The sequence below is a fragment of the Drosophila yakuba genome, chromosome X (genome assembly GCF_016746365.2).
Source record: "Drosophila yakuba strain Tai18E2 chromosome X, Prin_Dyak_Tai18E2_2.1, whole genome shotgun sequence".
NCBI lineage: Eukaryota > Metazoa > Arthropoda > Insecta > Diptera > Drosophilidae > Drosophila > Drosophila yakuba.
Window position 1 is genome coordinate 20,805,154 of NC_052526.2, and position 12,027 is coordinate 20,817,180.

The 12,027-nt window shown below is 38.8% G+C and overlaps 1 protein-coding gene across 2 annotated transcripts; it reads right to left on the reverse strand.

Annotated features, from left to right (window-relative positions):
- Window positions 1-10,852: 10,852 nt before the first annotated feature.
- Window positions 10,853-11,576, reverse strand: LOC26535167. 2 transcript variants are annotated; one of them, XM_015191163.1, is made up of 4 exons: window positions 11,514-11,576; window positions 11,312-11,467; window positions 11,127-11,243; window positions 10,853-11,014 (listed from the first exon to the last, which is right to left on the reverse strand). In XM_015191163.1, exons 1-4 carry the CDS (start codon window positions 11,574-11,576, stop codon window positions 10,853-10,855), a joined length of 498 nt encoding a protein of 165 aa, XP_015046649.1. The 2 variants fall into 2 exon arrangements, with proteins under 2 accessions (XP_015046649.1, XP_015046650.1); XM_015191164.1 differs by having other exon boundaries at window positions 10,853-11,008; window positions 11,076-11,243.
- Window positions 11,577-12,027: the final 451 nt, after the last annotated feature.

Below are 12,027 nucleotides of genomic sequence, written 5' to 3' on the forward strand. Positions count from 1 at the left end.
ACTTCAACTATATCTTTTTGACACTGCTGATAAAACTCTTTTAAATCAATCATATTATTAAATGGACTACCAATTCGATATGATTGTACTGGAAATGTCGTCTCTGATGTAAGCAATATGATATTCGCATTGTTCTTAACTTCTCTGGCCGACGCATTTTTATGTATATCGGTCAAAATATGTTGACGTTCTCTGGTTGCCGAGTACTTTTCACCGCAAGTAGGACATAAGAGCTCCCTTCTTAAGTCAATATGTTTTCTTTTTGGGGGGTTAGATATTTCCTTATCCTCTTCCATCCTCATTCGTTTTATAGACTTAGCTGATGTCATAGGGCGGTCTTCTTCATCCAGTTTTCCTCTACCCATTAAAATGCTAAATGCATTTCGGGGTCCTTCACAGCGTTGGTAGTGATCATCAAATTCACAATTTTTTACTAGATTAGAGCATAAGTCACATCTAATGTTAGAGTTTAACATTAAAGCCTCGCAGGCTTTACTGGGTTCTGAGCACTTCGCGTAATGAGAGACAAACTCACTAATTTCGATGCATTGGTTGCACAAATCACAAGCCACTGATGATTCCATTTTGAATTTTTTATAAATATATTTTATTTATATATTTTAATTCGTTTTAAAAATTATTCACAGTAAATGGTTTGAGTCCACACAAACAATTAAAACGGTTAGACGTGATATCCCGAGAAAGTTCGACCGAAATTATATTATAAGAATGCAGTGCTGAGGTATTATAAGAACTGATCCTGAGCAATTTAAGGGGATCCATTTTTATACACGAGTATTAGAGAGTTTGACATCTACAGGGGGTGTCTACTCTTAGAATCCACCTGATTGGTTCTCGATTTAAGGAGCCTTCACAGACTGCAGACTGCACAGACTGCAATGGGGAAGTCAGAAAAGGAGGGCGAGCTATGGGTTTGGATGCAGGTAAATAGCCGCTTGACTTTCTCGATAATAGGTTCAAAGAGTCATAAATATTTGATTTTATGGGGTCTCCTAGCATAATGTAAATGGAGACAGATCACAGATAATTTGAAATACATATCTCTGTAGGGAATTATTTCGGATAACCGCAGTCAGGGATCATGAAATTATTGGTGACTACTAGTCATTGTTACTTTATAAGTAACATTTTGCAAGGCATACATTTAAAACGTGGGTAGCCTTAAGCTGAAAGTCGCTATGACTTCAGATTGTTTAGATTTTCTTCTCAACGGCTCCATAGCTTTTAGCTGAAAGTAGCTGGAATATACGGGAACGACGGTTTTTAACGGTTTTATGATTATATGATTTTTTATATATACGTATACACGACCCTATAACCAGTTTGTTTGATATTTCTAAATATTTCTCAACTAATAATCCAACCACCAGTTACCTTCCCAGAAAATTGAGGACACAGTAAGGTGCATAGCCTTGAACAGAAATCTCACCCCCACCCTTGCGATCATCCTTATGACTGCTTGTGCGCGCAGGTACACCCCTTCCAAGATTGCTTGTGCGCACCCCCTTCCAAGATTGCTTGTGCGCGAAGAAGTGCAATTGTAATTTTGAGAGTTTTTATGAAAAGTCGTATTTTTAATTTCAGAATCGTGAAAAGCATACCATTGGAAAGGGCTTGAAAAATCCTTTCCAATGATACCCAATTTTTTTTTTTTTTTTTTTAGAGAGGGATCCCCATAGCATATACCGAATCGGCGGTTTTGGCCTGTTTTCGGGTAGTAGTGGGAATATACGGGAGCGAGCGTCTTCACAGCAGTCTCCCCGTTTGGCGCTGAGGAACACAAATGTAAAGTTATCTCTCAAACCTATTTAAAATTATAAGCAACTCTTCTATACATAAATATCTACTCGACGAAGTAAAATCAATACGTAAAATTACACTCAACCCCAAAAGGGATCTCTCTAGCTCATTTTTCCTATTACACCGTTTATACACAAACCTTCTAACAGGATTTTTCTGAAACCTAATAAGTGTTCTAACAAGAATGTTCCAATAAGAATTGCATTTATCCAACTAAATGCGTCTTGACTAATCACAGGTTCGTGTCTCCGCTAAGTACCGCCGCTCCCGAACCGCCGCTCCCGTATATTCCCACTACTACCCGAAAACAGGCCAAAACCGCCGATTCGGTATATGCTATGGGGATCCCTCTCTAAAAAAAAAAAAAAAAAATTGGGTATCATTGGAAAGGATTTTTCAAGCCCTTTCCAATGGTATGCTTTTCACGATTCTGAAATTAAAAATACGACTTTTCATAAAAACTCTCAAAATTACAATTGCACTTCTTCGCGCACAAGCAATCTTGGAAGGGGGTGCGCACAAGCAATCTTGGAAGGGGTGTACCTGCGCGCACAAGCAGTCATAAGGATGATCGCAAGGGTGGGGGTGAGATTTCTGTTCAAGGCTATGCACCTTACTGTGTCCTCAATTTTCTGGGAAGGTAACTGGTGGTTGGATTATTAGTTGAGAAATATTTAGAAATATCAAACAAACTGGTTATAGGGTCGTGTATACGTATATATAAAAAATCATATAATCATAAAACCGTTAAAAACCGTCGTTCCCGTATATTCCAGCTACTGAAACTGCAACTCCACTCTGTTCCCTCTTTCCCCAACTTCCCAACTTGGCATCCTCCAAAAGTCTGGTTAAGTTTCGTCGGGAAAATCTCCGGCTGCCTGTTCGGTTTCAGTTCAGTTATAGTACATCTTCAGGAGGGGTAATCATCAAAGGAATTCCGAGGACGCAACATGGAGGAGCTGAACTTTACTTTCGTTTTTGGTGGTTCATACTATTTGTGTTGTACTTTTAGTGCGTAATGCTGTCAGGAGTCTTGATTTATTGATACTACAAATGACTAAATGTACACATCGACTTACTATGTTTACCATATGTACTATGTAAATTGTTGCCCCATTTTTCCCATTTATTCCTATGGGAGCCATATAATATAGTGGTCCGGTCCGGTCCGTTCCGACTTACATACGCAATAGAAAAAAGCCCTCTGCTAGAGTATAAAAACTGCATTCTACAATGTACTGCCACATCCACTACAGTCACCTGACCTGAACTTAAGGGAAATAGCTCCTTGTGCTTCAAAATGACAAACTAGTCGTAAAGTTGATTAATTTAGGCCGCTTTGTATTACATCAGCTACTTTGAAAGGTCAGATGTTTTGGTAATGGTGGAAAGCAAATAATGTTGAAGAAACAGAAGTTGCAAAGGCGAGTAATAGTCTCAGTTCAATGTTTCGGTCAAATCTATTGGCCAAAGTCCATGACTATAGGCCGAGTTCAGTATGGGGAGGATGAACCGATTTACGATCGACAATTTACTTTATATTCCGAACTGTTTGAATATCGCTTGATAATTTGCATGCTCCCTATATCAATATAGATGGCACTCAGTATGTATTTACACTTTCTACAACTGTGACTTGCAGTACTCACTGCTGCGATCTAAATGGGATTGTTCCACGAATAATATCTTCAAGATTTCAAAGTGCAGCAGAAACGATTCGCACTCAAAAGGTGTAACCTTCCTCAAGCTATCTAGTAATTGGGATTACATTTTATCCAAATACATTTTTTTGGGTGGTTCTTCTTTTACATTTTTGACACAATTTGATGGCTTTTCATTAGAAAGAAGCGTTTCCGATTATATGAAATAGATAACTTCATTATCAGGTTCTAGAAATCTAGAAAGTTGAAAGTAAGCATGAAGTCGAGATCTCCGTAAGTATGAAAGCTAGTAGGTATAAAACACGCATGTTTATTACTTGATATGCAGCGCAAGCTTGTTTCAGAAACTATTCCAGTTAACTATATCGAATGGCTGCGATAGGAGTAATATTTAGTTACTTCAAGGGTATATGCGCTTCGGCTTACCAACGCAAGCTGCGTCTCTATTGATTTTCCTGCTCCCCATTCGATGCTGTTACACCAGCCCACATTGTTCCACTTTCACGGATACCAAATCTACTTACCTCCCTTGCCGGGCCTAAGATGCCACTCCCTAAGACGCCACTGAACCACACACCCCCGATCCCCGGCAGTTCCCAAGCCCCAAGAATATTTGATATATTTTTTTTTTGTAGCTACAGCGTGTTGGCGTGGCATAAGCTTGCTTACTTATCATAAGGAACAGTTACAGTTAAATTTAAGTGACTGCCATTGTACGTACCCCCGAAATTCCCCCTTTCCGCCTTAGCCACTTCCATGCGATTTTGTCAATTTCGTTTTACGCGCAGCGACTTTTAAACATAAAGGCTCCTCCCTATTCCGGTTCTCCTAGCTTTCCTCCCAAATTTTCCGCCTTTTTCGCCCGCCGCCATATGCGCATTGATGCCAGCAGAAATCCGTGCGATGTTGCCGTCAAAATGTGTGCACACACGCGGCCACGCCCCCATTGCCACCTTTCTGGGATGCCGCCCCACTTTAAAGGGGCTTCTAGTCACAGAATGCTTGCGTAGACAAAAGAAATGCTAGAAGATGCAACTTCGATTTCAATTGAGCCAAATGCAACTTGACAACGCTGACGACGTCGCTTTGTAAGTTCCACTGTTCACGAACCTTAACCCCCTGAAGCCCCCCCCCGTTCGCTAAGCCAGTTTCTTCACTCACAGTGTGTACATCAAAGTCATCGACAAGTCGCTTCGGGGAGTGCACTCAAAAAATGTATCACGTCATAGATACTCAACTAAGGAGATTGCAATGGAAAAACTCAAATTTGTTACAAACTACGCAGTCTTAACAATAAAATTTAACAGCTAACAGCGCTTTAAAAATGATTCTACTTCATTAGTCGCTTTATTTAGCAAACATTTCTAATTTTACTAATAATTTCAAATTAATTGCTTCTACTAATTTCTAATAAATACAAGATTTTTATGTAGCAAACCTTTCTAATTTCACTAATAATTTAAAATTAATTTCTTCTACTAATTTCTAATTAATACAAGATTTTTATGTAGCAAACATTTCTAATTTCACTAATAATTTCAAATTAATTTCTTCTACTAATTTCAAATTAAAACAAGATTTTCAGCATTTCAGCGCAATTCATAATTTTCAGTTTAGGTTACAATTTTCGCATATGTTGCTCCGAATTTGGGCAATATTTTTTGGGCGTGTGTAAGCCCATAGGAGAAGTTAGAGCTGGTGACTTGGCACTTAGCTGCTTACCTTTAAATGCCAAACAGGGCGACACGAAGGGGGCGTGGCACTTGAGACAGGGTGCAAATGGATGGCTGATAGAAGCCGCTGGCGGATTTGGATGAAGATGTGGATGTGGATGCTGGATGCTGGATGCTCGATGCTGTTCGTGGATGAGAATGAGGATAGCGATGAAGACATATGCTAATCTTCATCGATGGAAAGCGCCGACAATGGATGGCAATGGCAGGACCCAAATGGGTGGAAAATTCCTTTGTCTTTAATGCATGAGCATTTTCCATCAACTAATGTGGAAGGAAGACTGACATTTTAAAATATGCTTAGTCATTTAAATATGGCTATGCAGGCTGTTTCTATATGCTGGTCTATTATGTAAAGAGTAAATAAATTAACACAAATGACTGGAAGCAAAACTATTTCAGATATTTATTTGAACTTTGTGTGTGCTGGTAATAATTTACATGTCATTCAAAGCGCTTAATCGCATCCAGAAATTAAACAACAAGCGAAATGAAATTTCAATCCAGTTGTAAGGACTCGAGGCGTCAAATTTCGGTGTAAATCTTCGTCGCTGTTGTTGGCCTGTGAGTGTGTTTATTAACTTCATTTGGGTTTGAGCAGCAAAAACGGTTTGCATTTCACCGAGCAGTTCGGGTGGAAAATGCAGGAAAATTCGGTGTGTAAGAGGCGAGTTTACGGGACGGAAAAGAAAGCGGAATACGAGCAAGTTTTCGGCGAAACTTTTACCTTTCACTGCACTTTAGCTGCTGCTTTTATCACCCACTTACCCCCCCTCCCCTTCCCACGATTTTCACCTGTTGTTTTTGTATTTTATTCACCTGAGCGCCCAAAGCTGTGCTTTAAAAAATTAACTTGAGACGCTGATGATGGTGGCGCTGAGGATGCGGATGCGGATAAGGATGCGGATAAGGATGAGGATGCGAGTGCGGATGCGATGCGGATGTGGCTCCTCGCAAGACTTTTTATCCTTGGGATTGCGCACTTAATGAGCGTTTAATTGGCTTCATTGTTTACATTGTGGGCGTGTCCTTCGGGGCGGCTCCAGTTTGGCTGATTGAATTTCTTGAGGAAACTTTTTAATTACATCCCATTGTTGCTGCAACAAAGTAAAAAATTAAGCAAGCAAACACAACAACGCCAATAACATGAACATGAAAATGATGAAAAGTGTTTGAAGGAAAATTCAGAGCCCAGTGCGTTTAAAAGCGCGTGTGCGATTTTCATTTGGCAAATTGCTCGCGAAGGCTATAAAAAATGTAGAAGGGAATGTGAAATCTGCTACAAAGACAAGACTCTGTCCCCCTTTTCCTGGCCTCCCCGATTTATTTACAAATGCTGCAGCATTTTATGTGGCCATTAAAATATTTTATTGCTCATGGCGTAAATTTTAAGCAACAATGAAACGTATAAGAACCGGCCGACAAAAACCCCAAAAACAGTGCCACAAACACGTGAGCCAGCCCCAATGGCATCTCAAAACAAAAATAAAAACAGCGAATCCGGCAAGGAAAATAAACTCGTTGAAAGAGGTTCCAAGTGGCGACTATCGAATACCCTGCCGTAGTGCAATGCTCAGGTATATGCCCCATGTGAGCGAAGGCAAAAGAAGCATTAAATCGGTCATAAAGCTGTACAACAGTATGCAACAATGTGTTTTGAAGTTTGATGTATTTACTATAGGCATGCAGCACGGTTGCGTCGTTAAGTATTATAGCTACAGTCAAGAGGAGTACCTTTACATACTGATTAATAAACGGAAGTAGGCCCAAGCTGAGGCCTATATCTTTTCAAGGCCCTGACTTTTCTTAACGCCCACATTCTTGCGACTGTCCGCGTGGCCAGGCCGATTTTCCCCTTTGCAATTCGCTGAAAATTTAATTTGCATTTGCGCATAAAACCCTGCTACAACACTAGCGACCATGGGCGTGGGTAGATCGGGAGCAGGGGGCGGCTGCCACGCCCGCTAGTTTGGCTTACACCTTAAAGAGCGCCCGTGTGCGGGTCTCCTTCGTTTCGGTTTTTCGTTTTTCCGCTTTTCCAACGCTTTTCCCCAGTCATATTTATGGCAGCAGCTGTTCGGGAAAACGTTGAAAAAAATATACGGGGGCCAAAATGAGAAGGGGGTGCGGCTGCCGCCCATGTTACGCATACAAATGGCAGCCAATTGATTTACTTGTGCCGGCAGTCATTTGTTCTACTCGTCCCCTAGCCAAAGGAAAAGCTTAAATTTTACTATTGGAAAATGGAAATCGTGAAAAAGCGGGTCTGCGTTTTATGGCAGTGCATGTAAATTATGTTTATGATGCCCGGAATCGAGAATCACAGGGATCGGTTGAAAAAACAGCATTAACTCCTACCAATTTCGTTTCAATTAAATATGCAGTTATTATTAAATTTGTACTTAATTTCATTTGGCGAAACCCATTTTAAAAGCATTTTAATTTGTTTTCGCTTTATTTGTTTAAGAATTCTATTTAATTTGGCGGGAAACAGACGATGAAAAAGTGCCCCCTGTTTTTCCCTTTAATATTGAGCAATAAAAATTTCTATTGAAAAAGTGCCTGTGTGAAAGTATGCAATATGCAAACGAAAGTCTCCCCTCCCCCCTCTTCTCACCTGTTTATGCAAGCCAATAAAGGTCTACCTGTGTGTGTGTGTGTATGCATATGTGTGTGTGTGTGTGTGTGTTTATGCAGCAATAACTGTAAATGACAAACAATTGCGCACGTTAAAATCGTTGATTAAAATCAGCATAAACACACACAGGACAAAGGCTGAAATGGCAATAGGCGCCGCAGGCGGCGAAAGGGGGCGGAATTGTGGGCCACAAGTGCGGCCTATCGACGTGGACACACCCTCGAAAAATTGCTCGAGCTAGGTGGGAATTGTAGGTGCTAAATATAAATAGAAATGTTTCTATTTATATGTCATATGTAACATATATATACAGTACTTGAAAGTATAACAAAGCAGACAGTAAGTGTTCTCCCTCGTAAAATGCTGGGATTATAAAGAATATTTTATAAAATACATTTATGGGAAAGTAACTTACAGTTGACAAACTAATTCATTTTGGAATGAAATTTATTTTCAAATATCTTTCAAAGATATCTTTGCGCTCTATCACTTGTATCGCAACCAGTTGCAAAACTCATTGAGAGCCAGAAATACCTAATTTTTGATGGGTACATATATAAATAGTTTGCATTTATCAATTTGGTTTACAGTCCATATGTTTCATAGATCAAGGGGTATCGGAGGAGTGGGAGGTGGGATGTGGGAGGTGGGAGGTGGCTACAGGGCATTCGGCCAAAAGGATCTGTGCAGTGCGTCATTTATGCGGGCCTATGAGCAGGCTTTTCGGAGGGCGGGCCAAGCGACATTTCAGTCGCTGCTGCTCAGGTAAATAAGTTGCACTTTAAAGCAAACAAGACCCGAAAGCAGCAGTCGCTCCCCGCCCCCTGCCCCCTGCCCCCCGCCGCCACCATTTCCAGCCGACGCCTCTGTGAGTTCCATCGCCAACCCGACAAACCGACAAACCGACGACCGACGTACCGACATCAGCATCAGCATCAGCATCAGCTTCAGCTTCAGCCAAACAAAATGGCTTCTGTCCCCGGCACACACACTCACACACACACACATGTGTCAGAGTGTGTGTGTGTGTGTGCGAGTGTCCTGCACGGACCGCTAGTTGCAGAGCCTGTAAATGTCATTGGCAGACACAGACGAAAATATTTTAATAACTACTCGTATTCGTTCTGCTCCGGCAAATGTTTTCATTAGCTGGAAAAACAGAAAAACAGAAAAACAGAAAAACGGGCAAATGCATGAAAGAGCAGCGACGAGAATTAGAGAGCAAAAGGAAAACAAAAGCCAAATGAATGGAAAGTTCTGGGAAAGCCAGTCAATTAAGTCGAAGCGAGCGGAGAGGTCCTCGAGTAATTCCACCAATGTTTGCACGACTTTAAGGCCAAGAAAAACAGAGTACTCCTAGATTTTTAACAGCTTTTGTCATAACTACATCCCAGACCAGACATTTCCCATTGATCTCATTAATCTCCGGGGTGCTTTAAAGACAGTTTCGGCAATTGGAAATGCTTGACTCGAATACTTATAGGAATCCACATGACAAGGAGGTGTTCAAACATCACGGACACTGTATTCAACTAAAAGTATGAGTTCTATTGCTCCATTAACATTTCGCTGAAAAGAATGTAACAAGCAGATGGAGACATAGTCATACATTCGTCATCAGGATTATTAGCTGGGTTGATCTGACCCAGTCCGTTTGGGAACTACATATGTATGTACGTATGTACAAGTATGTTTAACTATAAGGAAATGAATGCTGCCACGCCCATTCTAACGCCAACAAAACGACCACACTTTTAATTTCATTTTTTATGCTTACTATTACGCCCCCAAACGAAACTAAAACCGATATTTTATACTGCACTTAAAATAACGCAGCTTTGTGTGGAAAAGGATTTATATAGTTTATGTTGTGCTGTCTGTTACTGAGTTCAGAGCGAGAATAATCAATAGAATATTTACAGGAGGAGTTCTATTAATTGGTAACCCTACATGCAGAAGCAATGAATAATATGCAGCATCAATTGGAATAAAACATAGTGCCCCTTACAATCTTTTACAATAGTTGAGATTCAAGTCCCTTAAATCTGACAGGCCAATTTGAAAAGCCCTCTATAAAAATAAAAACTATAAATATAGGCACATAATAAAACTTATAAAAAAATATTATAAAATTCAAATATATTCTTAAAATAACATTTCAAATCGATTTACTTCGATTGTGTTTCGGTTTGATATTACGATACTATAAGATTTGTACTATTTTTTTTACCAGAATAGTATCCAGTTTATACGTAAGAATACAGAATCTATTCTTTTTTATTATTTTTTAACAATAGTATAGATTCTATGCATTCTATTCTTTTTTCTGTGTGTAGTGTTTTTGAATATCCCACCGGAAGAAACTAAACAACTGTGATAAGGCCATGCTTTTAATACTGTAAACTCAAGGTGCTATTGGGTGTTTGTAGTGCAAGAGTGATTCTGCGTTTCGGCTAAATTATAAAGGTTGAAAATAAAGCTAGCAAAGAAAAAAAAGTGAATCAATCCCAACCCAAACTGAACTCAATTATATTCCAATTGTTGTTTGTATTCTATACCTTGCAATGCTGTAGAGAAAGCCTTGGTTAACTTACCCAGTCAGCTTCTCATTTGGTCTCCTTTCGTTTTGTCAAGAAACTTTTCAATATTATTTCTTTAAAATGATGACAGAATAAATAAATGACCTACAGGACTCGTTATACACTACACATAACAGTAGAAGTATGTATATTCCTAATCAGGATCAACAGGCGTATAAACGTTAAGATCTCAGAAACTATAAAAGCTAGAATGTTGAGATTAGACATGCAGACTCCAGAAACATAGACGCATTACAAGTTTGTTGACCTATGTTGCCACGCCCACTCTAACGCCCGCAAACCGCCAATTTTGTTGTTTTCATTTATATATATTTCTTGCAAATTTGTATCGATATGCCAAAAAAAAAAATTTAACTTTGTATAGCTTTGATAGCATTGATTTTGTATAGTCTCTTCTTATCAGGAAAGGGAGAAATAGAACTTAGTTATAGCTCGATTGATGTCATAGGCCATCCAGTGCATTTCAAACATATAATTCCCCTCCGGAAAGGGCAGTACTTTGGTAAGCTTATTGTTTATACTATGATACGACATCTTATCCAGCACAATATCATGCTGAAATGAATTTAATATATGAAAATAAGTTAATAGGTATTTTTTTATAAGCTCCGCGTATACGTACTTCAAAGGGACAAGTGTGGTTTAAATTGGAATACTCTTTGAAACAATTGTAAAAATAAAGAGCCACCGGATTGGATTTCGGGTATTTAAGAAACCGGCACGCGTCAATAGTCATATCATACAAAAATGGCTTATAGCCATTCAAACGTTTATAGAGAGCTAAGCGCACCTGAATTAGAGAATATTAAGTTATTTGAATCGTGTAAAATATAATGCGATATATTGAATTCATTATACCTTAGCTTTAGCTACGGGTAGCTGTAGGAGTTTAGCTTTAACGGAAACATATTTGTACGATCGGTTCACAGATTTCAGATAACAATATGGAAATAAGGTATAGTCCTTGTCCACACTCTCGCACTGTACGTTTGTAAATTCCACCAATGAATAAACCTAGAAGAAGCTTTTAAATAATGTCTTTTCCGTAATACGAACTTACCTCTGTCAAGTAGTAGGTACTAAACGTTAGAAAAGCGACGAAAAAATGCAGCTTGACTGTCATTATAAGTTTTTAGTGCATGTATTAAAACTGGATAATGAATTTGAACACTGTCTTTAAGCAAATTACATATATAAATTATAATCAGAATAATGCAGTTATACACAGCACAAAAAAAAAATTCTTTTCTTTATAATACGATGCTTGGTTGACTTCCTTGTTTCTTTTTTAAGTAAAATATAATAAATAGTGAACTCTATCTCCTCATTTTTATTCTACAAATTCAAATTGTCAATGTATAAACTTTATACCGATATTTATATATATATATTTTTTTTATACGGTTCTTATATCCGCGACCAAGTCGGTATTACCTAACACAACGATTGCAGAAAAACAGAGCTTGCTGCTGGTTATAAAATATTTATGAGTCCATTATGTGTTCAAATTATACTTTTCAAAATTGATTTGATCTTTCTGAGAAAAATACTGTCATTTACAATTTTTATAAATA